The 17,174-nt window shown below is 35.8% G+C and overlaps 1 protein-coding gene and 1 non-coding gene across 2 annotated transcripts in view; one reads left to right on the top strand and one right to left on the bottom strand.

The window, feature by feature from the left end:
- The window catches only part of KPNA3 (karyopherin subunit alpha 3), an 89,869-nt gene that overhangs the window by 7,290 nt on the left and 65,405 nt on the right, over window positions 1-17,174 (bottom strand). The window contains 5 exon segments of the mRNA XM_036831133.1: window positions 898-1,026; window positions 1,963-2,094; window positions 13,937-13,981; window positions 15,400-15,569; window positions 15,935-16,021. Of these exon segments, the coding sequence (XP_036687028.1) occupies window positions 898-1,026; window positions 1,963-2,094; window positions 13,937-13,981; window positions 15,400-15,569; window positions 15,935-16,021 (563 nt within the window).
- Window positions 12,973-13,079, top strand: LOC118884462. The gene has a single exon (XR_005017295.1). It is a non-coding gene; the product is annotated as a U6 spliceosomal RNA (small nuclear RNA).

Below are 17,174 nucleotides of genomic sequence, written 5' to 3'. Positions count from 1 at the left end.
TAATTAAAAAAAGGAACTGGATCCCTCATAACATTGCTTGTAGGAATGTAAAATGGTGCAGCTCCTATGGAAGAGAGCTTGGTGGTTCCTCAAAAACTTGAACATGCAATTACCATATGACTTGACAATTCTACTCATAGATATATACCCAAAGGAACTAAAAGCAGGGACTCAAACCAATGTTCCTAGCAGCATTATTATTCATAGTAGCCAAAAGGTAGAAATAATCCAAGTATCCATCAACAAATGGACGAATAAACAAAATATGGTATATAGGCACAATGGAATATTTATTCAGCCATAAAAAGGAATGAAGTTCTGATACATGCTCCAACATGGATGAACCTTGAAAACATGCAATATGAAATAAGCCAGACATGAAGACTAGAGTACTTAAGCACATATTTAACAGTAAGATTGTATCTTAAGCTTAAAATCTTTTTTTAAAAAAAAAGCAATTTTAATGATCCTTTAATTTAGGCACTGCAGTTTTTCGTTCAGTCTAATTTCATAGGGAGATTAAATTATGATCTATTTGTTTATAAAACACACCAGCAAAAAAAAAAAAAAAAAGATACCGGCCACCCAATGGAAAATTTTATATGTACTCTCATCTAGTGGCTACTAATTTGCTACTGCTCAATCTATTGAAATAAAAACATTGGTTAATATAAAAATAATTTTATTCTGTGATGATCATGGCAGCACTTAATAGCAAGCAATTAAAAACTGAAACAAAATAACTGCAGAGGTGATTTGAAATAATTCTCATCTTAACTAGAGTGGTTTTGAAGAGAATCACAAGCAAACAGGAACAGAAACAGAAACAAGAAGGCAGTCAAAATTGAGATATACAAAGAGAAAGAAATGCACTGACAAGGCTGTTATACGCCTTACCTTATTTATCTTCTCTTTTGGGTGTGATAAGAGATTTGGGAAGTGTGACAGGACATCGCAGTTGAGAACAACCTGGGTCTGCTCGTCGGTACCTGTCACTATGTTGCCAACCGCTCTGAGTGCTGCTGTCTGGGGTGGGGATAAAATGTTTTCTATAAATTTGTTTATGATGAAACTGATACTATGTTCTTTATAATCCTGAGAAAATGTAAAAATGCAAAGGATGAATGATTAAAATTTACTGCATTCTTACACAAATCATTTCACGGAACTGGGAAGTAGTTTTGAACGTTAAACAATAGTCTTATGAAAACTGGAACTATATAGAAAAATTGTGTGGAAAATAGTTGGAAAAAATATTAAAATAAAAATTGTAAAGGTCCTTTTTTAACAGCTATTTTTACCTATTACTAAATTGGCACCACAGAAAGATTTTAATAAGGCCTCTAACAGGCACACATTTTCTATCTAGAAAGTCACTTTGGCAGAAAGTCGGAATGAACAGATCTATCAGCCATGTATCCCTAATTAGAGTGAGGAGAAGAAACGAGAGGGAGAGGAGAAAATGCAGTTTGGAAGCTGTTGCAATTACCCAGAGGAAAGAAATAAATCTTGACTAAATCAGTGGCTCTAGATACAGGAGAAAACAGATTTGAAAGCTATATAATAAGGATTGACAGGGTTTTGTAATGGAGGGGAGACAAAGAGGAGGGAATATCAAGGTTTCTAGCTTGGACTATGCTGTCCACTGCAAGGGGATATAGGAAGAGGAGCAGGTTTGTGGGAGAAGATGGTATGTTCATTTTTGTCTGGTTGAAATGATAATGGAGTTCTTAGAGGATATGTCTAAGGACTCAAGGACAATTGGCTATATGAGTCTGCAACTCAGCAAGAATCTGGATGAGATGAAGATTTAGAAAATCAACAAAAGCAGATTCAGTAAAATAGCACAAGAAATATTGAAGAAATGTGCATATAGACAGAACTGAAGCCTGGTTGTACAAGTTAACTAGTTATAGCAAATACAAACTTTACACAAGTAAGAAAAAATGTTTAAGTACTTACTTGAACTTTCACTTCCTGGTGGCTCAGAAGGGGCACAAGAAATGGCACAACCCCTGAATCAATAACCATCTGTATCTGCTCATTACCTCCATCTGTCAGGTATGACAGTGCCCAAACAGTATCCACAAGAATCTTCAGGAAATAAAAAAGAATTACCACTTAATGTATTTGTTTGAATGTTTGAGATACATAACACACTTATGGAATGGTGACATAAACAGTAACTGAATTTTGTTTTAGCTTGGTAGCAAAAGTATCTGCTAAGCTGACACATCGACTACGTAGTGGATGAAACTCTCTCAACGGCCACCTCAGGCCACTCTCCACGGAAGGGAGACACACAAGTCTGGGACAACTTCTACCTTAACTTCCGTATCTATATATTAGGTAGATAAATTTAAAAACAGGCAGAAAAGTAATTCTCCCTGCCCCCACAAACTAAATACCCAATAATCACAAGGAAACACTTTATACATAGAATGAGACCAATATATCATGCTGCTTCCAGTTTAGAAGAGCCCAAAGAGATCATTTATCCATGTTAGTAGTTTTCAAACATGTTGAGCAACGTAATTTTTCAGACTATTAAAGTAAACATAAAAGAAATGGCTTGGCATTTTAACTTTGGGGAAACAATTAATTATTTGTAAATTTCTTGAAAAATGTCCCAATTGAAGAGCATACAGTATAAACCCTGCCTTACACCCATCTAATTTTGCAAATAATAAAAAACAAGCTCAGGTTTGTTGACTCATTCAAAGTCAAAGAGCTTATATGTGGTTTTCCTTGGTGTCTTCACAGAGGAATGTAAGCACAGGCCTGATCTCATGTGAAATCCAGAGATGTTTCCTATTAGAATATTCAAATTAAAGACATTTGATGCTCTAAAATAACAGCAGCCACCTGAATTCAAATCTCTCCATGTAACCTTCAAAAAAGTATATGGATTAACAAGAGCAAATAAAACCACATATAGCCTGCACCTTCAACATTACTAGGAGTCTGAGAATGCTACAAATTTCAAATTACCTGTAAGAAGAGAAAAAACTAAATTCTACCTTTTGTCTGGACCTCCTGCCCTAAGGCTATGTGAGACTTCAGAGAAGAGCAGAATGAAGAGCTTAAAGGTAACACATCCTAGTAAAACCACTCCACTTTAGTGGGGCAGCGACCATGTGGCTCAGAAAGCCTACAAGATTTACTATCTGTCTTCTATAGAAAAATTTGCTGACACCTTTACCAGAGGATGAGCTTCATTCAACTAAGAGATAACTGAAGAAATATTTCACTGTAGATCAAAGACTAACACAAATGTGAAGATAAGAGTGGAAGAATAATTTAAATGTTATATGTTCCAGAAAAATTGAAATATTGCACTTGACAAATGGGAGGACAGAAGGTATGCCTGAGAACTCCACCCATGTACCATCCTACCCCCACAAGGAAAGCCTCCTTGCTGGAGGGTGTCTACAGATGCTGTGTGTGTGAGTGAAGCTTGTCTACTACCAAGTCTGGCAGTAACAGGTAGCAAGATTTAAATAGAAATCAGAGTCTCATAACATAACACTCAAAATGCAGGCTACAGCTGAAAATAACTCATCATATCAAGAACCAGGATCACCTCAACTGAAAAACGAAAAGAAAGCCAACAGATGCCAACACTGAGATGACGCAGATATTGGAATTATCTGACAGGATTTTAAAGTAACTGTCATAAAAACACTTCAGCATGCAATTATGAACACATTTGAAACAAATGAAATATAGTAAGTCTCAGCAAAGAAATAGGAAAAATAAAGAAGAACCAAATGGATTTTAAAACTAATAAACTCAGTAACCAAAATTTAAAACTCACTGGAAGGACTCCACAGTAGAAGGGAGAGAAGAAAAAACAAAATCAACTAACTCAAAGACAGATCAATACAAATCATCCAATTGGGCAAGAAAAAAAAGATTGCAAAGAATGAACAGAGCTTTAGGGAACTGTAGGATAATAACAAAAGATATAATAACATTTATGTCAGTAGAGCCCCAGAAAGAGAGGTGAAGCTGAAAAAAATATCTGAAGAAATAATGACGGAAAACTTCCCAAATTGGGCAAAAGACAGAAACCTAGATTCAAAAATGGGAGAATGAGGTGAGAGAAAAGAGAAAACAGAAATAAGCTCATCACTTGCTGTATGGTAAAGACAGGAGTCAAAAAATACATTTAAACCTATCAAACCAGACAGTAAAAAAACAAAAGGCATTATAAAGGTATAAGTATAAAGGTAACATTAGAACAAAAATAAACATTCCTAAATACCAAAAGAAATTTTTAAAAGAGAGAAGAAAGAACACTAAGTAGAAAATAAAACACACAGAAATTATAACACAAAATAACAGGACAGAGTTGAAACCAAGCATATCAAACAATATGAAACAGGCTTAACTCACCTGTAACAAGAAAAAGATTTTCAAATTGGCTCCTAAAACAAAACCCAATTCTATGTTGTATACAAGAGACACACCTAAAACAGTCATTCAAAAAGGCTAAAAATAAAGGGACAAGCAAAGGTACACCAAGTAAATGATAACAAAGCAGAGACTGCAATCCTGTTAGTAGACCAGTAGAATTCATTTTACAAAGTATTACAAAGAATAAAGAAGGCTACTTTGTAAAGCTATATCCCACAATTTATAATGAATATGTAACTGTTAAAAACATCTATTCGCTAAGTAACCCTGTAAATACCACTACAAAGGAGAAACTAAAAAGATGCAAGAAAAAAATAAAAATACACTGATGAAAGATTTTTCATACACTGTTGTCAGTATGAGAAGTCAAGTAGATAAAAAGTGAGGATATAGATTTTATAAATATACATTGAAATTTAAACCTGATAACAGATAATAAACTTGCATATGGAGCACAAAATATTATTAGGTCCAAAGAAAACCATCAATTACATAAGCAGAAATATTATAAAACTATTACAAGGCAATAAAATTAGATATTAATAAATACCAAAATACCATATGGAAATTTAAGAGCCTTATATTAAACAACTCGGATTAAAAACAAAAACAACAAAACAGAAAAATTTTCTAGAAAATTATAATGAAAACACCACATATCAGAATCTATGGGATTTACTTAAAGCAGTGTTCAAAGGCAAGTTCATAGCCTTAAAAATGTATACAACAGAACTTAAAAGAATGAAAATAGATCCCAAATAAAAAGCTAGAAAAAGAACAGAGCAGGGACTTCGCTGGTGGCACAGTGCGGGGGACACGGGTTCAAGCCCTGGGCCAGAAAGATCCCACATGCGGCAGAACAACTAAGCCTGTGTGCCACAACTACTGAGCCTGAGCTCTAGAGCCCCCGAGCCACAGCTACTGAGCCTGCAAGCCACAACTACTGAGCCCGCGAGCCACACTACTGAAGCCCGTGCGCCTAGCCCGTGCTCCACAACAAGAGAAGCCACTGCAATGAGAAGCCCATGCACCACAAGGAAGAGGGGCCCCCCCTCACCGCAACTAGAGAAAGCCCGTGCGCAGCAATGTAGACCCAACGCAGCCAAAAATAAATAAATTAAAAAAAAAAACCAGAGCAAACCAAAAGAAAGCAAGAAGAAACAGTAAGTACAAAAGTAGAAAGTAATGAAGTAAAGAACAGAAAAGCCACAGATCTAATTAAAAATCAGAACCCTAGTTCTTTGAAAAAACTGAAAAAAAGTCCTAGTTAATTAGAGAAGTGGTAGGAGGAGCACAAATGTACAAAATAAGAAATAATGAAGAAAATAACTCTTGAAACAGTAAATTAAAACAAAAAAATCATGAAGAGATTACTTTGCATACTTAAATGTAAGCAAAATTGAAAACCTAGATGAAATGAATAATTTCCTTGGACAGTAGTTTACAAAAAACTAACCTCACTAGAAATTGAGAGCTTCAACAAGCCAATTTCAATAGCCAAAATAGAGAAAATTATCAGGGAACTAATCACACAAGTATCAAGACCCAAAAGGTTTCAAGGGGGAAACTACCAAATCTTCAAAGATCAGATAGACCCCAGGCTATATAAATTGTTCCAGAGCATAGAAAACAAATGAAGCATAATGTTAATACCTAAACTTGTAAAATGCAATAAAAATACAATATTAATACCGAATAAGATAGCATAAAAAACTGTAGACCAATATCTCTTATGTGAATAGAGATGTAAAAATTCTGAATAAAATATTAGTGAAAAGGATCCCATACTACATTAAGAAAATAATATATGATAATCAAGTGGGATTTCTCACGGAATGCAAGGATGGTTCAATTTTAGGAATATCAATATATGTCATATTAATAGACTTACGGAGAAATCATATAATCATCTCCATAGACACTGAAAATTCCAACACTCATCTTGATGTCAACACTCAAAATGGGATTTTATGGATATCTCCTTAACATAATAAAACATCTATAACTCAGGAAAAAAATCTAGATTCAACAAAAGGAATGACTGATAAATCTGATTACATAAAAAGGAGAAAACTGCATGGCAAAATATATCAAAGCCAAAGGACAAATTAGGAAAATATTTGACTATATATATATCTCACAAATAAAGAGTTAATGTCCTTAATACATAAAGAGCTCTTAAAAGCCAAGGAAAAGAGACCAAAAATCTGATGGAAAATGAGCAATAAAGATGAACAGGCTATTTGCAAAGATGTAAAAATGGTTCTTCAACATATGAAATCAAGGTCAACTTCACTCACAACAAGTGAAACACATATTAAAAATGAGATACAGTTTCTCATAGAGTGGCAAAAATTTTTAAATGACAACACATGGACAAGGCCATGAAGAAAGTCACTTTTGTATGTTGCTGCTGGGAATGCAAATGGCACAGCCCCTAAGGCAGGGAATTTGGCAGTGTATAACAAAAATTATAATGCATTCACTCTTTGACCTAGCAATCTGCTTCTAGGAATTTACCCTGAAATATATCTCCAGTAATATGAAAACACACAGGATTACTGCCCGCTACATTATTCATATTTGCAAAATTCAAGAAATGGCCTAAATGCCTACCCAAAATAGTGTGTTTGAATAAACCACAGCCACAAAATGGAATACTGTGCAGAACAATACTTGGTTGCCTTGGCCTGTGATGTTTTAGGAAGCTGCTAAATGAAAGGTAACTTTTTTCCATTATACCTCCCTACTATTAGCAGAAAACCATTCTTTTCTAATATACAGTAGCCTAGAAAAATGAAATATTTAAGATTTCTAAGCTGAGATCAATTAACGGTTTTTGGTTGGATCTTCATGACACCACCTCAAAGGCCGGTGGGGGAAAGTAAGCTATAGCTAGGTCACAGGCCCCCTGAAGCTGTAAAGACTCTTCTAGTCTCTCTTTAATTTTGTTTTATAATATATTGGGCCTTCACTGAAAATCTCATTTTAAAAATGCTTTAAAACTTTGAAATTCACAGCACAAGATTATCAGGCTATTCTAGTTTCTTCTATTTTCATCAGTTTGCTTTCCTCATCTCCATAATCAGGCTAACAGCTGCTCAATGTCTTTGACATTTGTAATTTTACCTTTTGCTGCCTTTTCCCATCTGAGCTGCTTCTGCTATTTTACACCTCCTCCAATATTCTTTTTTCTTGGTTTTTCCCTTTTTCTGGATTTCTATGGTAAAATGTCTGGCTTTTACAGTCACTAATAGTCAATGAGTGAACTCTTTTCCTTCCAGCTAATAGTCAGATTAATCATGTGCCAATGAAGTCTTTGGCAATCCTGAGCTACTTTATTTTTCACTATGTTTTTTTCTGGGCTAGAAACATTTAAAATTTTTTACTTCAGCAATATTTCATGTACTTGAAGACTGCTAGAAAGCTGATCTCTAGACACACAGTATGAGACACATATACACATGGAAAAGATAGGCAACTCAAAGGGTCAATGTATTGAACAAACTTCTTGAAAACTGGTATCTTACGAACCAAAGGAAAATCTCTAGCAATCCGAAGTCTCCAAACAATAATATACTCAGCTCAAAGAGCTTTACCAATTTTTACCACCTCCAGTAAATATGCTAACAAATCATGTCCTGTTAGGCACCCTTACCGAAAACTGCTATTAACATGTACAGCATTTCCTAGTAGGTGTCTGTAGAATGTCTATGGAATGTTAACATCACACATGCTTTAGAGACAACTAGAGCTGAACCAAGTTAAAACTGCATACTTATCCTTATATGCAGTAATGGGTAACTGAGTAAGCTCAGGGTGCTCAAATCCTATACATTCCAAAGAAAGGACTGGTCCTTGATCAGCTCCTTCAAGATAACCTCTGAGCCCTGGGATTATCCTGCTTATTAATAACATGGCATTCCTGAGACCCTGGGCCACACTGTATCAGTCTGACTCCTGGGAGGGGATAGAGACTGAGTAGTTAAGGTCAGTCAGCCTATGTGACTGACTCTCCAGTAAAAACCCTGGACACATCAAAGTTCAGGAGCTTCCTGGTTGGTAATACTTGATATGTGTCGCCACACATGGTTGATGGGAGAATAAAGTATTGTCCTTACCAATCTACTGGGAAAGGACAACTGGAAACTTGCACCTGGGTCCTCCTAAACTCTGCCCTATGTACCTTTAGCCTTTGTTGATTTTAATCTTGTGAAATGGTAAGAAATATACTAGTCTCTGCCCCCAGTTTCTAGCACAGGGCTCTAAAACCTTACAAATTCCTAAGTGGTAAGAACATTAAGAGCGTCTCTTTTTCCAGTATCTGGTCTTTGACCCCATCCTTGACACCCTTGTAATGTCCTAAGTGATAAGAGCACTAGGAGCATCTTTTGCTCTAATGAGGTAACTCTGGATGGCCTCCTGGATGAAGGCTGGTCACCAGAAAGACCGAGCCATGATTAGAAGCTTGGAAATTTCAGCCCTGCTCCTCACTCTCCAGAGAGTGGAGAGGGGCTAGAAGCAGAGTTAACAACTGATCGTGCCTACATTTGGAAACCTCCATAAAATCCCAACAGTAGGGGGTGTGAAAAGCTTCCCGGCTGGCGAACACACCCACACCAGGAGGCTGACATACCCCAGCTTCACGGGGATAGGACCCTCCCAGATCTCGCCCTATGTCTCTCTTCATCTGGCTGTTCATCTGTATCTTTTATCATATCCTTTAATAAACTAGTAAATGTAACTGTTTCCCTGAGTTCTTTGAGCTGCTCTAGCAAATTAATAGAACCCAAGGAGGGGGTCTTTGAAACCTCTCATCTATAGCTGGGCGGTCAGAAGCACAGGGCTTGTGACTTTGTGACTGGCATCTGAAGTGTGCCTGTGGGCTGGGGGAAGAGGTGGCCACCACGTGGGACTGAGTCCTTAACCTGTGGGGTCTGACACTATTTCTGGGTAGTGCTGGAACTGAATTAAATTGTAGGGCACCTAGTGGGTCACAGAGACTTACTTGTTGTTGTGGGGCACCCTCCCCCCAAGCCCTGCTCAACACATTTGGTGACCAGAAGTATGAGCAGTGAAGTGTTCTGTACAAGTAGTGAAGGAGACACATAGGAGAGATATGCACCGTAGGGAAGAACTGGGTTTTTCCCTATACAGGAAGGAAAAGACTGAGTTTTCCCTAAACAAATCTGTACCCTTTTGCTATAAATTACAAGCATGAGTATAAAAGCTTCTCAGTGATTCCTTCTAGCAAATCACTGAACCTGAAGGTGGCCTCGGGGACCCCTGACATATCATCAAGTGTCACTAACCATCAAGTCTCCGCACATAACCAATCTGCTACAACTGATTAACTTCATTTGTAACAGCAGTAGATTTGTATCAAAAGTTAGATAATACTCAAAATTATCTGGGCATGTCAAGCCATGGATGAACAACTTCAAAAAGGACAGGAAAACCAAATGCTACAGAATCACTGCAATTGCACCTTAAATTTAAGAAGCACAATAACTAGAAAGCAAATGAACACAGACTGACCTGAATCAGTCCAGATTTCTTCTCTAGTCCTCGGGGGTCAATATTCAGTGCTTCTTCTAACGTCACAAAGGCATATGAATGTCCATAAACCACCTAATTCTCTCCACACCCTAACGCAGCTTCTCCAGCAGTCCCACTAGTGACTGTCTCATAAATGAAGTCTTTCCTGCTGTTTTATACCTCCCCTTGCCGCTATTCTTCTTTTCTGTTGTGTCCTACCCTAAGACCCAAGTTAGAAAGTTGGGTATTATCCCTGACTCCTCTCTTCTCTCACCACCCATATCAAACCCAGCAAATTTATCATCTAAACATTTCTACAGTCCTCCCTTGTCTTTTTATTCCTAATGTCTAAGCTCTGGTTTTGGTCCTCATTTTCTCTCATTCATACCACAAAATCAACACCGATCTGTCTTCTCAACTCCACTTTCCTCTAAAATCTACACTCCACTCATAATTGGTATAAATTATCAATCCATAATGTAGCTCCCTCTCAGCTACATAAAGAGGATACATGGATCCTAAGGTGGTATACAAGACTCTATATGATCTAGAACCTGCTAAATCTCTGCCTTATTTTTTTCCCCACTCTTTGCTTCACAATTTATGCTTCCGTCTCTCTACTTTAAAAAACTCCTTGGCTGGTTCCTTTTCCCTTGTTACCACTGCTCAAATGCAGAGAATTCCTCAGAATTCAATTTTTAGCCCTTTTTCTGAATCTTACTCCATGTCCATATTTTCATGAATCTCTTAAGTACTGATAAATCTCAAAGATGTATGGCCTTTTCCTTCCTGGAAACATTACTACAGAGGAACAACAAATAAATCAGAATGAATGTGTCTGTCCTACAATAAACTCATCATCTTCCTCTACCAGTCTCATCCGTTTGCTTGACTCCTGATGGTTCATGGCATTATTATCCATTTAGATTGCCAAGTTAGAAACCAAAGTAATTTTTACTTCTCCTTCTCTCTGATCCTTTCCTCTTGAAGTTCTAACTCACTTTCTCTCTCCTAACCATTACTGCTTTGGGTTCATACCTTCATCAACTTCCTTAAACCTATTATGATAGTAAAATAGGCCAGCCTACACTCAAACTTTCCCCATTCCAGACCCTCCTTGCCTCTTCCAAGTTATCTAACTATAACGGACACGAGCATATCACTCCTCTATTTGAAAATCTTCAATGACTCTGCACTGATTACAACATAAGCCCAAATTCCTTAAAACAGCATTCAAAACCCTGAAACTTAACTCCCCAGCAAACGTGTTGGTTTATTAACCACCTGTATTCTCCACACCCTCCATGTGTTCTCTTGATTCCTTATTATTGCTCCTCACGTACCTGAAATGACCTTTTCAACGTGACAAAATCCTTCTTATCCTAGTTGTATGACTTTAGACAAATTACTTAACTATCTGTTTTCTTTTTACCTTGTTTGTAAGATGGAGATAATTATAGTAACCAATCGCATAGGATTTTTATAAGGAATAAATGAGTAAACATATGAAAAGTACTTAAAACAGTGCCTGGCACACTTTAAACCCTTAATAAATGCTAACTATTAACATAATCATCTTTTTCACTTCTATCACCACTTCCACCACCATCTCCTTATAATGCTTATTTCAAATGTTACTTCCTCAATGAAGCTTTCTGGTTGCCAGAGAGAATATGTGCTTCCGTAAATCTAGCATTTTGGTCATTCCTCTGTTTTACTTTTCCTTTCTTGTTTGTTTGCACACATATTGTGTGCTTATGTGATCATGGTATGAAAGAGCATAGGCCTTGGACTTGGCTTCAATTCTCAGCCATGGCTTTTATGCACTGTATGACCTTAGTTAGGTTATTTTACTTGACTAAGTTTCAATCTCCTTACTTGTAAAATAAGAGAACAAAACTTATCTCATAAGGGTGCTGGTAAGATAAAAGGAGATTATAGAAACAGATTTAGTATAGCAAGTAACTGACAAAAGTTCATTCCATTCACTCTTTTTACCTGCTACTAATGTCGAGGTCTTAGAGAGCAGGGCCTCTATGTCTTCATCTCTGTGCCTACAATTCTCTGTGCAATTCTGGCTTAAGTGGAACAATCTGTGTTTGTTAAACTCGATAAACATACTTATAACTACAGTACTTCGTCACTTTAATACCTCTAGCTTTCAAATTAATAAGACCAATAGGTGGTGGAAGCTTTTATTTGCCTATAAGCAATTCCATAATGTCCTAGGGGAAATGTCTTGATGGAAATATCAGATATTTTGCTTATTTGCCTTTTAATTTTGGCTTTCAGAAAGCTTAGGACTAAATTTAGCATTCAATAACAACAAATACATTTATAAAAAGAATTTTACCTCCTCCCCCTTTCTTTTAAGATATTTATTAACTTACGTCTGTTGCTAAGTCACTTTTACATCCAGTTTGAAAACCGGACAGTATATAACTAAACAGTTTTCACTTAATTTTTATGACAGTTCAGGCTAACACTTCACAAATAAAAAGTTACTTTAGTTACCTTTAAAAGACACCCTCCTAAGAACTTTAAGTCCTAAAATTAACTAGCGAAATGTGCAGTTCAATATTTATACAGGAACTATACATTGCCTCTTGAGAAATGTTAGCAAAGATGCATTTTCTTCATCCCAATGATAAATCACACATAATTCTGACACTCACATACATACATATTATGTGTGTGTGTGTGTGTATAAACAAAGATAGGATTATAAAAACACAAACATACAACAAATCAGAAAGAGATCTTAGTTGGAACATTAGAAGCCAAATTAATGCTAGATCAACACTAGAATCAGTTCTAAATTCACTGAAATTTCACTGAAATTTATCCATTGTTTTACTCTGTGGAAGAATTTAACTTTTAGCCTTGCTACATTCAGGAGAATTTTCAGACTGCCTGATAAAAAATTTGCCGGCATATATATAGTAATTGCTTAACTAAATCTCATGTAATGAACAAATCATGTAAAGATGCCTTTGCATTTAAAACTATACTTGAGTGCTCGCTTCAGCAGCACATATACTAAAACTGGAACGATACAGAGAAGATTAGCATGGCCCCTGCACAAGGGTGACACGCAAATTCGTGAAGCGTTCCATATTTTTACGAAGTGAGAGAGTGGCATTGACATATATACACTACCAAATGTAAAATAGATAGCGAGTGGGAAGCAGCCACACAGCACAGGGAGATCAGCTTGGTGCTCTGTGACCACCTAGAGGGGTGGGATAGGGAGGGTGGGAGGGAGACGCAAGAGGGAGGCGATATGGGGATATATGTATATGTATAGCTGATTCACTTTGTTATAAAGCAGAAATTAACACACCACTGTAAAGCAATTATCCTCCAATAAAGATGTTAAAAAAATAAAAATAAAACTATACTTGATATCCTTCAATATTGTATCTCAAAAGGTTGTAGCATGGGCGTTAGTGTGGTTTCACAGAAAGTAAACACGATCTGTCATCAGAAGATCTCAGTTTTAAATACCGACTGTGACCCTTACAAACTCTGCAGCTTCGGGTAAGTCACTTAATGTTTCCCTGAGGCCCAGTTTCTTACTCTGTAAAATGGGGACAATAATATCTAGCCTACCTATTTTAAGAATCAAATGAGATTTTAAAAAAATATGAAGAAGCTTTATAAAGCTTTTACCACTTTATAAATATTAATACTTTAAAACACTACTATTATGATACAAATAACTAAATTAACTACATATGTGATAATTTCTCTAAAGTTAGCATTTTTGCTATCTGAATGACGTAAGATACAAACTTAATTTAACTTTAATCCTGTTTCTGAAAACCACATACATTGTGGAAGCTTGACAACTTAATAAGATATATGCTGACACTTATTAAAAGCATAAGAATAAATAAGCCTTTTAAAAAATAATAATAAAAACCCTTTCAGTCCCATCCAGAGCAAAATCCCAAATCTAAGCTTCTGCTTTACTTACGTTTATGTCCGTATGGTATATGAGGACACATAATGCTGGCAAAATCTGAGGAAAGAAGACAAACAATAAATAATACTAGAGTTGATGAAGACGTCTTTGTAAAAATGAATAACTGTGATTAAAAAAAGCAGTAAATACTATTTGCAGGGCAAGAAAAACAACATTAAGTTTGTTTGAATCTCTATTAGGAAAATAAAAATATGATAAATTCAATCTGAAAAACCAAAAAAATATTTCAGATGTCTAATTGAAATAGTCAAGTAAGTCTGGCAGAGATTAATGTACCTTAAAGGAAAAACATTTGTTTTCAATAACCTTCTTTATGAAATATGTCAACTGGAAAGAATGGAGATGCAAGTATGTAGTATAGCTATTTTAAGAATCCGCCTTCCAATGCAGGGGACGTGGGTTCGATCCTTGGTCGAGGAACTAAGATCCCACATGCCACAGGGCAACTAAGCCCGCACGCTGCAACTACTGAGCCCATGCGCCACAACTACAGAGCCCACGTGCTGCAACGAAGAGCCCGCATGCCGCAACTAAGACCCGACACAGCCAAAAATAAATAAATAAATAAATAAGTAAAATAAATATTAAAAAGAAAAACTAGTGCATTATTAAAAAAAATTAAAAAGCTATTCTTAAAACTGCTGTCATTGTCTCACTTATCTGCTTAAAGTAAAAATAAGATTTTATTTAGCTACTTGAGTCAAATTAAAGTTTTCGACCTCAGATTTAGTCAAGAAAATTATGACCAGTATAAAGTATAAAGTTTGTTGAATTCAGGCATTACAGATCTTCTTTTAAACCTGGGAGGGAGGGGGCAGTAGCAGGGAGAATCACTAAGTACCCCTTCCATAAGGGCAAGAGGTGGCAGAAGATTGTGAAGGATATCAATTACGAAGATTAAAGATTCACAGTCAATATTTCTCTGCACAGTCAAGTGATTAAAGGTTACATAGGATTTTTTAAAACTTAAAATACTCAGATCCATTTACAAATTAGATGTAAATAGCAAAGATTTTACTTTGCTTTAATTAGCAGATTTAACACAAAGCATGCCACATATTAAGAGTACTAATTTTGTCAGGAATCAAGGGAAATTTCAATTGGACTTAATGCAAATTCACTCAAGAACATTTGCATATAAGTAGACCAGTTTTATCTGTAGCAATCCCTTATTTTTTTAGTGTTAAACCAACAATGCAATGTAGTAATAAAACTGAGATTTTTTTCTTCTTTTGTATTTTTCTGCTTGAATTAGGGTGGACTGACATTCACTCTGGTGCCATAGAGTCTCAACTTTTATTTCACAGGCGTCAAAATTAAGTATTATACGTTACTTAAATATCTCATACCTGCAATGAAATCAGTATATACATTATTTCATTCCCTGTGCATGAAAATCTAAAGCATAAACATAGGGAAAATATACCATCTGGGCTTTGCATTTCTTCATTTACCTCCTGAACTGTCTCCATAGGCGGTGGGGGATCCTTATTCCTGCAGAGATTGACAATGACCCATGTGACGTTCCGAAGGAAGGTGATGGGAATGGAGGGATTGATGAAGGACAGAAGAGGTTTGACAACTCCCAGTGATATGACATAATCTCTACATTGAGGACCATCACCTACAGAAATGAAAATTGTATTTAAAAAAAAAAATTACATTCAGGATGAGAAAGTCTGAAATGTATGCAATGGCTCATGTTGGGACACTGATGTTCTATGTTTCCTCACCATTAGTCAAGGGCATCAGGTGTTGCTATTTCTCCAGATTTTGATTGGGGAACACAAATTTAACCTACCAATCCTGATAGCAAATTGCATATCCATTTCAAAGAGGTACAATCTTAAGTTAGTATTTATGAAACAAGAAGGTAGTCAACCCACATTAAAATTAGAGGAAACATAGTGTGTAATGGCTATGCCAATGTAGGAAAAAAGTTAATTAAGATACTTAATTGGAGTCTTTTCAAACCTAAATTCAACTTACCTATAATGTTTCCCAAAGCCCATACTGCTTGTTCACAAACATTCTGATGTGGTGAATGGAGAAGTCTTAGAAAAAGAGGTACGGCATCTATAATAAAGAAAAACTAATATTTACACTGCAAAATGTTGAAGAGTCATAGATTTCAGCCTGTATACAGAGCTTGGCACACTATAGTTGCCCAATGATAATTCACTGAATGAATAAATGTGGTAAATACCTTTACCCTAAATATAATAAATTTTAGTGTTTTCCCCTAGTAGTATTCAAGTAACAGACCTATTGACAGTGTCTAGAAGTTGCTATTATATTATTAATTAAAAGAAAACAGCAGCATAAAATTTTTCCTATAATTCATTAAAAAAAATTTCTACCCTGAACATGTAACCTTAGAATATAATACTTTAGTCAATATGATCCAATTGCTGACATGGGATTAACTAAAGAAATGATTATCCCCATATCAGGCCTACCCTATATTTCAAGATAATTTATCATTATAATCCTTACTCTTTACATAACTTATGTGTTAACTCAAATTCCAAAACACTGGTATATTCATTACCTGTAGAAACTAAGCATAAGCTAGATCACTTTTTCTTAAATTTCAGTCAATTGTGCACTACCTCTAGGATTTTAGCTGTATCTCTGCACTACCTGTATTATTTATTTAACATTTAAATTAAAACTGACTCACACTTTTAATAGCTTTATTGAGATATAATTTATATGCAATATAATTTATCTGTTTAAGTGTACAATTCAATGGTTTTAGTATTTACACAGAGTTGTGTCGGCATCACCACAATCTAATTTTACAACATTTCTATCACCCCCAAAAGAAATCCCATACCCAGAGAAGTCCTACTACTCTCTCCCCCAGCCCTAGGCAACCATTTACTGTTTTCTGTCTCTACAGACTTTCCTTTTCTGGACACGTCATATAAATGAACTTGTATAATATGTAGTTTTTTGTTTGGATTCTTTCACTTAGAATAATGTTTTTGAGGTTTATCCATGTTATAGCATGTATAAGTATTTCATTTTTTTAAATTGCTGAATAGTATTCAATGGTATACCACATTTTGTTTTTCTACTCATCAGCTAATGGATACTGGGGTTATTTCCATTTTGGGGCTATTATGAATAATATGAGTAATGCTGCTGCAAACATTTCTGTACAAGTCTTTCTGTGCACATAGTTTCATATCTCTTGGTTCCATGTAGTAGGGGAACTGCTGGG

Source organism: Balaenoptera musculus, chromosome 18 (assembly GCF_009873245.2).
Source record: "Balaenoptera musculus isolate JJ_BM4_2016_0621 chromosome 18, mBalMus1.pri.v3, whole genome shotgun sequence".
In the NCBI taxonomy this organism is placed as follows: Eukaryota; Metazoa; Chordata; class Mammalia; order Artiodactyla; family Balaenopteridae; genus Balaenoptera; species Balaenoptera musculus.
The sequence above is the reverse complement of the archived record's forward strand: the minus strand, read 5'-3'. Positions and strand labels throughout refer to the sequence as shown.